The 12421-nt window shown below is 52.6% G+C and overlaps 1 protein-coding gene across 6 annotated transcripts in view; it reads left to right on the top strand.

Moving 5' to 3' along the window:
* Positions 1–12421, top strand: part of si:ch211-266k8.4 (carabin) — a 232649-nt gene that overhangs the window by 7266 nt on the left and 212962 nt on the right. For 5 of the 6 annotated variants that reach the window (XR_005461913.1, XR_005461914.1, XM_038807941.1 and 2 more), the window contains exon 2: positions 97–560. The exons of the other annotated variant lie outside the window; for it this stretch is intronic. Coding sequence is in view for 3 of the 5 variants with exons in the window: in XM_038807941.1 (XP_038663869.1) it covers positions 445–560 (116 nt within the window). In the remaining 2 variants the exon portion in view is untranslated. The remainder of the gene's footprint in view (positions 1–96; positions 561–12421) is intronic. 6 annotated transcript variants of the gene reach the window in all.

Below are 12421 nucleotides of genomic sequence, written 5' to 3' on the forward strand. Positions count from 1 at the left end.
AATTAGATTAAAATATATTTATATAAATCTTCGCAAATATTAGGATTTGTGTATCACATAAGCAGTGCATGGATTTACTTTTCTACTCCCCACCAGCTGCTGCAGAGAGATTCTTGACAAGAAAACAAACAAAGAAAAATAGGCTAACAGAAGGAAAAGTGCTGGAAACAGAATGTGGACAGAATGACTGACGGTCAGAGTGGCCAAGATCAAGCCGAGCTCTGATTGGGTAGAAGCCTCGGCCAATCGTCGCCCGCTCGACAGCGGCTGGAGCTGTCATTGGTGAACAGCAGCTGCCAGTCGCGCGCACTGACCAATCCGGGGAGAGCGGGGCGTGGCTCTGGCTGCGGCGCTAGATTCGAAAGTGCTGGTTATTGGAGCGGCAGACCTGCCTCGCAAAGGAGCTCGGAAAGGGTGGAGGGGAAATTCATAAACCGGTCAAATATGAGCGGCTACCCGACCGAAAAGCCCTGTGTGCTGGGCTTCGACCAGTTTGGCTTCGCGGTGTTTCGGAGGCACTGCGACAAGTGGAAACAGGAGCATCGCAGCCATGAGTACAGGCAAGTCCTTCCTGAAAACCACCCACTTAATGACCCAAGCCTTAAAAACCCACTTGACACCTGAGCCCAAACCCCATATATAAAAAGCCCAGATCAAATCCACTTGTCCGATCAAAAACACAGCCTTAAAACAAAAAACCACAGCAACATTTGAATCAAGTCTGCAGTTCTAAAATAATTGTTTGTGGGTGAGGGATGGGACAGGTACACCTGTCGCAGGAAGGCTGGAGTTCGTTTGATTTGTGTCGAGAATCATGTTGGCAGCTGACGCTTTCTTGTTGTTTGAGGGTTGGACCAAGTGGTGCATTAGACAGCTGCCCAATTCTGCAACTGTCACTATTGTGTAGTGTATTCGACAGTTTCAAAGTGTTCCAGTGAGTAACCGTACAATTTGCTAATCTCAACCGCGAAAAGGCAAGGGAGGCTTAGGCTAAGTGCTGGGTGGTGTTGCAATTATCAAAAGTGTTTTCGACATGTTTCTTAGCTTCTGGTTCCGCGCGGCCGGGGGCGGAATTCAAATAATCAGCACGTTTTCAAGTATAGGCTCCCGCCCATGCAAAGTTTCTTTCTGGCTTGCATTTATTGTTGGGTGCAACTTGAATCTGAAATCAGCAGCTAAGCTCACTACTTGGGAAGGGAAGTACCTCAACTCAGTGTTGCTATATTTAGACCACGCATGTTTGGTGAGAAATTTAAACTGTTTTCCGCTGACTGTAAGCTTTTTTTTGTTTTAACATGATTTGTCCACCAAACAATTTTAACTTCAGCGCAAAACTATTTTTGCCGGTTGGAGAGTCTAGGACCAGGGGAAATAGCCTAAAAATTAGAGCCATGCCTTTCAGGAGGGAGATGAGGAGGCTCCTCTTCACACACAAGATGGTAGAATGTTGGGAGTTCGCTTCAGCAAATGGCAATAGATTCTTGATAAACAGTCAATTTTAAAACTGAGATTGATAGATGTTTGTTAACCAGAGCTATTAAGAGATATGGGGCAAAGGTGGGTTTATGATGTTGGGTCACAGATCAGCCATGACCTTAGTGAGTGGCAGAACATGTCTGAGGGCCTCCTCCTGTTCCTATGTTCCTAAATATGTCCCAGAATTTTATGTAAGGGCAGAATTCCCATTTTCAGAGAATCTCATTAGCAAAGGCCTGAGTAAAATGAATGGAATACAGTACAAATGTTCAAAAGTAGGAAATTAAATTTATTCTAGATTTCTTTTTCAAATCCCCCTGGATGTAATGACCAGAGGAATTATTTCATAGAATCTCCATGAGCTAAAATAGGGGAGGCAATGGCAGCATGGTGGCGCAGTGGTTAGCATTGCTGCCTCATGGCACCGAGGTCCCAGGTTCGACCCGAGCTTTGGGTCACTCTGTGTGGAGTTTGCACGTTCTTCCTGTGTTTGTGTGAGTTTAGCCCCCACAATCCAAATATGTGCAGGGTAGGTGGATTGGCCATGATAAATTGCCCCTCAATTGGAAAAATGATTTGGGTACTCTAATTTAAAAAAATAAATAAATTAAAAACAATTTTGGGGAAAAAAAATTGGGGAGGCGGTGGCATCGTGGTATTTTCATCAAACAAGTAATCCAGGGTAAAGTTCAGGGAGCCTGGGTTCAAATCCCAACACGGCAGATGGTGAAATTTGAATAAAAAATCAAATGAAACCATTAGGGAAGGAAATCTGCCATCCTTACCTTGTCTGCCTGACATGTGACTCTAGATCCATGACTCTGAAATGGCCTTGCAAGCCAGTCCATTCAAGGCAATTAAAGAATTGGTAATAAATGCTCGCACAGCCAATAAAACCCACATCCAATGAATAAAAAAATAAAATAAAATCAAGAATGGTACATATTCTGTACAGTTTGTGTGTGAGGGTAATTGTCACAAATCATGCTGATGTTATCTGTGAGAGAATCTCGACGGAACACTGATTCATGGGGGTATACAGTTTTGCTTTTGGAATGGCGTGAGGAGTCAAGTAAAACCCCAGTGAGAATAAGCAGCCCAGTCGTCGCGTAACAATTATTAATAAATAAGACTATTTATTAAAGAAAAGGCAAATACACATGAATAGAAATGAAATGAAAATCGTTTATTGTCACGCGTAGGCTTCAATGAAGTTACTGTGAAAAGCCCCTAGTCGCCACATTCCGGCGCCTGTCCGGGGAGGCTGGTACGGGAATCGAACCGTGCTGCTGGCCTGCTTGGTCTGCTTTAAAAGCCAGCGATTTAGCCAAGTGAGCTAAACCAGCCCCTAAACATAGAACAAAGAAAATAGATGCAGCAGTAGGCCATTCGAGCCTTAGTGCAGCTGACCATTCAATTTAATCATAGCTGATCATGCAAATGCAGCATCCCACTCCCGCTTTCTCTCCATACCCCTTGATCTCTTTCGCTGCAAGGGCCATGTCCAGCTCCCTCTTGAATAGAGAATTCCACAAGTTTGCAACTCTATGAGAGAAGAAGTTACTCCTAAAATCTGTCCTGAATGGCTTGCCACTTATTCTCAGGTTGTGACCCCTAGTTGTGGATGTCGCCGACATCAGGAACATTTTTCCCGCATCTAGCCTGTCCAATCCCATCAGGCTTGTATATGTTTCTATGAGATCCCCTCTCATTCTTCTAAACTCCTGTTATGGGTCAGGGTTTAGAAAACTCCGCTGACTTGCAACTGTTTATTGATTTTGGTTACGATGAGCACAAGGTCCAGCCTTTCAACAGAAGTCTTAACCACTTTTAATCATAAACAAGCTTTATTCTACGAATTTAGTTAACATTTTTATAAACACACAGTAAGCATTTTTTATCAACTACAATAATAAATACCCCACACAGCTACAGTAATCTATGTATCATCCTTAATAAATTGGGGCGGCACGGTAGCACAGTGGTTAGCATTGTGGCTTCACAGTGCCAGGGTCCCAGGCTCGATTCCCCGCTGGGTCACTGCCTGTGCGGAGTTTGCACATTCTCCCCGTGTCTGCGTGGATTTCCTCCAGGTGCTCCGGTTTCCTCCCACAGTCCAAAGATGTGCAGGTTAGGTGGATTGGACATCCTAAATTGCCAATAGTGTCCAAAAAGGTTAGGAGGGGTTATTGGGTTACGGGGATAGGGTGGAAGTGAGGGCTTAAGTGGGTCGGTGCAGACTCGATGGGCTGAATGGCCTCCTTCTGCACTGTATATTCTATTCTATTCTAAATTTCCCCTTTTAATTTCCAATTTAATAACAAGATCCCATAAACCAGTAACCCCTTTTCAAAGGTGTGGTTGCTCTTGTTTCCTTTCCAAAACAGCAGGTTTGAGTTCCTTCCAGAAAGCAATTATTTCTTTTCAAGTTATCAAGTAGTCTGGAAACAGCTTTTGAAACTGAAGATAGAGAGACAGGTCAAGATACTTCTCTTTCTGAGTACAGCAGCCAAATGTGAAAACAAAAGCCACAAACCAAAACAAAGTAATACCAGCTTCCAGAGCCACAGCCCATCTCCACCTACACAATGACATCACTGAAGCCATGTGATAAGACAAAAACATATCATAAAGGGACACTCCCATGACACTCCAGTGAGTACAAGCCCAGTCGATCCAGTCTTTCTTCATATGTCGGTCCTGCCATCTGGTGAACCTTCGCTGGACACCCTCAATAGCAAGAATGTTCTTCGTCAAACTAGGAGACCAAAACTGCACACAATCCTCCAGGTGTGGCCTCATGAAGGTCCTGTATAATTGCAGCAAGACATCCCTACTCCTATGCTCAAATCCTCTTGCTATAAAGGCCAGTATGCCATTAGCTTTCCTCATCGCCTGCTGTACCTGCATGCCAACCTGCAGCAACTGTTCCATCATGACACCCAGGTCTCATTGCACTTCCCCTTTTCCCACTCTCTGCTTTCTTTCTGCCAACCAGTTCTCTATCCATGTCAATACATTACCCCCAATACCATGAGCTTTAATTTCTTTTTTTTTTTTTAATAATTTTTATTGAAAGAGTTTTTCCATACAAACATTTACCCCTACTAATTTTTAAATTATTTACAACACAATCCCTCTAGGCAAATATCCCTCCCTCGCGCGCACCAGTCCTCCCACCCCCCCCCCCCCCCAAGCAACAACTTAACAAACAAGGCAGCCTACAGTTTCAGACATGAGCAGCGAGCAGACTTGCCCGCGTTACAGTCGTGCATGTCCCCCCACGACCCTTGCTGCCCCCCCTCCCCTCCCCCCCCCCTCCCCTCCCCTCCCCCCCCCCCCCCCCCCCGGGTTGCTGCTGCCACGACCCCAAACGTCTATCTCTGATCTAAAAAGTCAAGGAAAGGTTGCCACCGCCTGGAGAATCCCTGTACCGACCCTCTCAGGGCAAATTTGATCCTTTCTAGCTGAATATAGCTAGCCATATCGTTAATCCAAGTTTCAACGCTTGGAGGCCTCGCGTCCTTCCATTGAATTAATATCCTTCGTCGAGCCACTAGGGACGCAAAGGCCAGTATTCCGGCCTCCCTAGCCTCCTGTACCCCCGGTTCTACCCCGACCCCAAAGATCGCAAGCCCCCATCCTGGTTTGACCCTGGACCCCACCACCTTCGACACCGTCCTTGCCACCCCCTTCCAGAACCCTTCCAGCACCGGACATGCCCAGAACATATGCACATGGTTCGCTGGGCTTCCCAGACATCTGACACACCTGTCCTCACCCCCAAAGAACCGGCTCATCCTTGTCCCCGTCATGTGAGCTCTATGCAGCACCTTAAATTGAATGAGGCTCAGCCTCGCACACGAGGAGGAAGAATTGACCTTCTCCAATGCATCCGCCCACGTCCCGTCTTCTATCTGCTCTCCCAGCTCCCCTTCCCACTTGGCTTTCAGCTCCTCCCCTGATGCTTCTTCCGCCTCCTGCATTATCTTGTAGATGTCTGATATCTTCCCCCCTCCGACCCAGACCCCCGAGAGCACCCTATCACTCGCCCCCTTACTGGGGAGCAGGGGGAACCCCTCCTCCTGCCGCCTAGCAAATGCCTTCACTTGTAAATATCTGAACATGTTTCCCGGGGGGAGCTCAAACTTCTCCTCCAGCCCTCCCAGGCTCGCAAACCTCCCCTCTATAAACAGGTCCTTCAGCTGCCGTATGCCCACCCTGTACCAGCTCTGAAATCCCCCGTCGATGTTCCCCGGGATGAATCTATGGTTCCCTCTTATTGGCGCCGCCAACAGACCTCCCCTTTCCCCCCTGTGTCGCCTCCACTGCCCCCATATGTTGAGGGTGGCCGCCACCACCGGGCTTGTGGTGTACCTCGTGGGGGGGAGCGGCCATGGTGCCGTTACTAGGGCCCCCAGGCTTGTGTTGCCACAGGACGCCCTCTCCATTCGTTTCCAAGCTGCCCCCTCCCCTTCCATCATCCACTTGCGCACCATTGACACATTTGCCGCCCAGTAATACCCCGAGAGATTGGGTAGTGCCAGCCCTCCACTGTCCCTACTCCGCTCCAAAAAGACCCTCCTCACCCTTGGGGTGCCGTGCGCCCACACGTAGCTCATGATGCTACTCGTCACCTTTTTGAAGAAGGCCCTAGGGAGGAAGATGGGCAAGCACTGAAATAAAAACAGGAACCTTGGGAGGACCGTCATTTTGATTGACTGCACCCTCCCCGCCAGCGACAGCGGTACGATGTCCCACCTCTTAAACTCCTCCTCCATCTGTTCCACCAGCCTGGAAAAGTTCAACTTGTGGAGGGTCCCCCAGTTCCTTGCCACCTGCACCCCTAAGTACCTAAAGCTCTTTCCTGCTCGCTTGAAGGGGAGTCTCCCAATACCCTCTCCCTGGTCCCCCGGGTGTATCACAAAAACCTCGCTTTTGCCCAAATTTAGTTTGTACCCCGAAAAGTCCCCAAACTCTGCTAATAGTTCCATTATCTCCGGCATTCCCCCTTCTGGGTCTGCCACGTACAGCAGTAGATCATCCGCATACAGCGATACTCGATGTTCGTCCCCTCCCCTAGTTAGTCCTCTCCACCCCCCTGAACCCCTCAGTGCCATCGCCAACGGTTCAATCGCCAGTGCGAAAAGTAGGGGGGATAGGGGACATCCATGCCTGGTCCCTCGGTGGAGCCCGAAATACTCCGACCTCCTCCCGTTTGTCACTACACTCGCCGTCGGGGCCGAGTAGAGCAACTTCACCCACTTAATAAACCCTTCCCCAAACCCAAACCGTTCCAACGTCTCCCACAGGTACTCCCACTCCACCCTATCGAATGCCTTCTCCGCGTCCAGCGCTACCACTATCTCAGCCTCCCCCTCCACTGCCGGCATCATAATTACATTCCGCAATCTCCGCACGTTCGTGTTGAGCTGCCGCCCCTTCACGAACCCCGTCTGGTCCTCATGGATTACCCCTGGCACACAATCCTCTATTCTAGCTGCCAGGATCTTTGCCAGCAACTTGGCATCTACGTTCAGAAGCGAGATAGGCCTGTAGGACCTGCACTGCACGGGGTCTTTATCCCGCTTCAATATCAGGGAGATCAGAGCCTGCGACATTGTCGGGGGCAGAACCCCCCCCTCTCGCGCCTCATTAAAGGCTCGTACCAGTACCGGTCCCACCAAGTCCACATTTTTCTTGTAGAATTCCACCGGGAACCCATCTGGCCCCGGCGCCTTCCCCGCTTGCATCTGACCTATTCCCTTGACTAGCTCCTCTAGCCCTATTGGCGCCCCCAGCCCTTCCACCAGCCCCTCCTGGACCCTTGGGAACCTCAATTTGTTTAGGAAGTCCTCCATTCCCCCTCTCCTCGTCGGCGGCTCAGACCGATACAACTCCTTGTAAAAATCCCTGAAGACCCCATTCACTTCTTGCCCCTTCTGCACTACCTTCCCCGCCCCTCTCCTTCACTCCCCCAATCTCCCTAGCCGCATCTCGTTTGCGAAGCTGGTGTGCCAGCATCCTGCTCGCCTTTTCCCCATACTCATAGACCGCGCCCTGTGCCCTTCTCCACTGCGTCTCTGCCTTCCTGGTGGTCAGCAGGTCGAACTTGACCTGCAGGCTGCGCCGTTCTCCCAGCAGCCCCTCCTCTGGTGCCTCCGCATATCTCCTATCCACTTCCAATAGCTCCCCCACCAGCCTCTCCCTCTCCTGCCTCTCCTTTCTTTCTCTGTGTGCCCTTATGGAGATCAGCTCTCCCCTGATCACTGCCTTCAGGGCCTCCCAGACCATCCCCACCTGCACCTCACCCGTGTCATTCAAGTCCAGATAGCTCTCGATGCTCTTCCGGACCCTTTTACACACCTCGTCGTCCGCTAACAGCCCCACATCCAGCCGCCACAGCGGGCGCTGGTCCCGCGCCTCCCCCATTTCCACATCCACCCAATGTGGTGCATGATCAGAGATCGCAATGGCCGAGTACTCAGCTTCCCGTACCCTCGGGATCAGCCCCCTGCTCAACACGAAGAAATCGATTCTGGAGTACACTCTATGGACGTGGGAGAAAAAGGAATACTCCCTCGCCCTCGGCCTACCAAACCTCCATGGGTCTACTCCTCCCATCTGCTCCATGTACCCCTTCAGCACTTCTGCCGCTGCCGGCCTCCTATTGGTCCTTGAGCTCGATCTGTCTAGCCCGGGGTCCAGCACTGTGTTAAAGTCCCCCCCCATGATCAAGCCCCCTGCCTCCAGTCCCGGAATGAGGCCCAATAGGCGCCTCATAAAACCCGCGTCATCCCAGTTCGGGGCATATACGTTGACCATCACCACTTTCTCCCCCTGCAGCTTACCCTTCACCATCACATACCTACCCTCCTTATCCGCCACCACCTCCTCCGCCACGAACGACACCCTCTTTCCCACCAGAATCGCCACCCCCCGGTTCTTTGCGTCCAATCCAGAGTGGAACACCTGTCCCACCCACCCCCTTCTCAGGCGAACCTGGTCCACTACCTTCAAATGGGTCTCCTGTAACATTGCTACATCAGCCTTCAGTCCCTTCAGGTGTGAGAATACCCTTGATCTCTTGACCGGCCCATTCAGCCCCCTCACGTTCCAAGTGATCAGCCGGGTCGCGGGACGACCCGCCCCCTTCCCCTGCCGATTAGCCATGTCCTGTTCCCTGCTCGCCCCGGGTCGACCCTCCCCTTCTGACCCGCTCCCCATGGCGATGGCCCCCTCCCCCCACCTCTCCAGTCCTCCACTTCCCGTTTCTGGTCTTTCCAGCAGCAACCCGGTGTCCCTCCCTAACCCCCCTCCCCCCCCCCCCCCCCCCCCCCCCCCCCCCAGGCTAGGACCCCTCCTAGCCGCGATGTACCCTCCATCGTATTCCCGTAAGTCAGCTGGTTTACGCTGACCCGGCTGCTCCTGCCACACTCCGACTCCCCCCGGCTCAGGGGGGGGGCCTCCCCCCCCTTACCACTCCTCCCTGGCCCCGCTCCAACGCGGGAAAGGTCGCCATTGCTAGCCACGCCCCGCACTCCTCCCCTCCCCCCTCCTCTGCCCCGTGCGCGGGAAAACAGAGGAAAGCCCGCGCTTTCGCCCTGCCACACCCCACCCCGCCATCTTCAGTTCCACCCCCGTCCCCGTCCATGCCTGTAAAGAACCCCCCCTAGGAGCCCATATCCCCCATCTGCTCTCCCCCCCCCCCCCCCCGTCCCGCCTCCCCAACTTAACATTATAAATAACAGATAGATAACAAATAACAATGTACTTAACAGTCGCCCTCTACCAAACAGTATAAATAACCATGAATAACCACAATAACAATAACTAAGGGAAGTTGGCAAAGGGGGGAAAAAACATCAGAAGAAAAACCCAAAGCAAGAGTTCAAGATCCAAACAAGGAAAGAAGAAAAAAAAAGGGAAACCGTTCCAATCAGAGTTGCCCAGTTCCGACCCAGCCGAAAAAAAAAAACCGCTTGTTCAGCTGAAAGTACCCGAGCGGCTACGGCCACCAAGCATCCCCTGGGTCTAATTCGAGTCCAGTTTCTCTTCCTGTACAAAGGCCCACGCCTCCTCTGGGGACTCAAAATAGTGGTGTTGGTTCCTGTAGGTGACCCACAAGCGCGCTGGCTGCAGCATTCCGAACCTGATCCGTTTTGCATGTAGCACCGCCTTCGTCCGGTTGTACCGGGCCCGCCGCTTAGCCACCTCCGCACTCCAGTCCTGGTAGACCCTCACCGTCGAATTCTCCCACTTGCTGCTCCTTTCCCTCTTGGCCCACTCCAGCACTCTCTCACGATCGCTGAGTCGCTGGAACCGCACCAGCACCGCCCTCGGGGGCTCATTTGCTCTTGGCTTCCTAGCCATGACCCTGTAGGCCTCTTCCAGCTCCAGGGGCGAAGGGACGGCCCCTGCCCCCATCAGGGAGCTCAGCATTTCTGCTACGTATCCCGGGAGGTCTGACCCCTCCAGGCCTTCTGCCAGGCCCAAGATCCTCAGGTTCTTCCGCCTCATTCGGGTATCCAGCTCCTCAAAACGGCTCTGCCATTTCAGGTGGAGTGCCTCGTGCACCTCTACCTTTCCCACGAGGACCGTGGCCTCCTCCTCCCTCACAGTCATCTCCTGCTGCAGCTCCCGAATCGACGCCTCTTGGGTCGCCTGGGCTCCCATCAGCCTGGTGGTCGTCGCATTCATTGACTCCAAGAGCTCCATTTTCAGCTCCGTAAAGAAGCGCAGGAGAGCGGCCTGCTGCTCCTCCGCCCATTTCCTCCATTCCTCGGGTGCGCCACCGGCCGCCATTTTGGTCTTCTTCCCCCGCTTTTTTTGGGGAGCTGCTGTTGCTTTCTTTACCACCCCACTCCGGGTACCGACCATAAAGTTGGTCTGGTTCTCCTCAGGGAGCCTTCCCCCACCGGGATTTGTCCTTACAGCGCCGTTGGGGCCCTCCAATCGGCCCGAAAACACCTTTGTAGCAGGAGCCGCCAAACGTGCGACTTAGCTGGTCATAGCCGCAACCGGAAGTCCATGAGCTTTAATTTCGATCACTAATTTCTTGTGTGGGTCTTTGTCAAAAGCCTTTTGAAAATCCAGACACACAACATCCATTGGTTCACCTTTGTCCACTCTACTGGTAACATCCTCAAAATATCCCAGAAGATTTGTCAAGCATGATTTCCCTTGAGTGAATCTATGCTGACTTGGACCGATCCTGTCCCTGCTTTCCAAATGCTCAGTTATTTCATCCTTAATAATGGGCTCCAGTATTTTCCCCACCATCGATGTCAAGCTAACTGGTTAATAATTCACTGTTTTCGGGACTTCCGGTTGTGGTGATGTGGAGCTAAGCCGCACGTTCGGTAGCTCATGCAATTTTTGGTCTTTTGGGCTCTTTTAAGGGCCCGCAGCGGTGCTGGTTGGACTTTTTCCCGGGTGGGAACACATCCACTGTGCTTATCTGCCGGTGGATGGACTGGACCAGGAACGGAGCGGTCAAAAAAATCGGCTTTGGAGCAGAGAAAGGTGCGAGGCAGGAAAGACAAGATGGTGGCAGGTGGGGAACCGGCAGCGTGGCAGCAGTGGGCACAGGAGCAGCAGGAGCTGTTCCATCGCTGCTTCAGAGAGCTGAAGGCTGAGATTCTGGAACCGTTTAAGGCCTCGCTGGACAAGCTCATGGCGACTCAGACGGCTCAGGGTGCGGAGATCCGAGAGCTGCGGCAAAAGGCCTCGGAGAGCGAGGACAAACTCCTGGGCCTGGCAGTGAAGGTGGAGTCGCACAAGGCGCTTCACAAGAAATGGCTGGCAAGGATGGAGGAGATGTAGAGCCGCTCCCGTCAGAAGAACCTGCGGATTCTGGGCCTCCCGGAGGGGCTGGAAGGTTCGGATTTGGGGGCCTACGTGGTTGTGATGTTGAACTCGTTAATGGGCGCGGGGTCGTTCCAAGGACCCTTGGAGCTGGAGGGGGCCCATTGAGTGCTGTTGAGGAAGCCCAGGCTGAACGAGCCGCCTAGGGCGGTGCTGTTCCGCTTTCACTGCTTCGTTGACCGTGAGTGCGTGCTGAGATGGGCGAAGAAGGAAAGGAGCAGCGGATGGGAGAACGCAGAGATCAGGATCTATCAGGACTGGAGCGCGGAGGTGGCGAAGAGAAGGGCTGGGTACAATCGGGTGAAGGGAGTACTTCACAGGAAGGGGTGAAGTTTGGCCTGCTACAGCCGGCCCGCCTCTGGGTCACTTACAAGGACCGCCAGTTCTACTTTGATTCTCCGGAGGAGGCCTGGGCCTTTGTCCAGGCAGAGAAGTTGGACTCGAACTGAGGACTGGGGGGCTGGGGAATGATGTACATAGTCCGGAGGCTCTGTCCTCCTTGGTATCCTTTCGTTTTATTGGCTGTGTTTGATGTTGCCTTTTTGCTGTTCTGCTTTTTCGGTTGGTGAAGGGGGAGGTTGGGGGGGGTGGGGGGTGTCTGCCACCGTGGGGAACGGGCCTGGGGGGGTTCTACGGGCACGTGGTGAGCCGAGGGAGAGCTATGGCTGACCGGCACAAAGGGAGGGGGAAGATCCCCCAGATTCGGCTGGTCACATGGAACGTGAATGGACCGGTGAAGCGGTCCCGGGTCTTGGCGCACCTGAAGGGGCTGGGAGCGGATGTGGCTATGCTCCAGGAGACGCACCTTAAGGTGGCGGATCAGGTGAGGCTGAGGAGAGGCTGGGTGGGGCAGGTGTTTCACTTGGGGCTAGATGTGAAGAATCGAAAGGGTGGCGATCTTAGTTGGCAAAAGCTTGTCGTTTGTTGCATCGAGTGTGGTGGTGGACAGTGCAGGTAGATATGTAATGGTGAGTGGTAGACTTCAAGGGGAGCGGGTGGTTCTGGTCAATGTGTACGCCCTCAACTGGGACGATGAGGGCTTCATGCGGCGAATGTTGAGCTGGATCCCGGACCTGGA

Source organism: Scyliorhinus canicula, chromosome 9 (genome assembly GCF_902713615.1).
Source record: "Scyliorhinus canicula chromosome 9, sScyCan1.1, whole genome shotgun sequence".
NCBI lineage: Eukaryota > Metazoa > Chordata > Chondrichthyes > Carcharhiniformes > Scyliorhinidae > Scyliorhinus > Scyliorhinus canicula.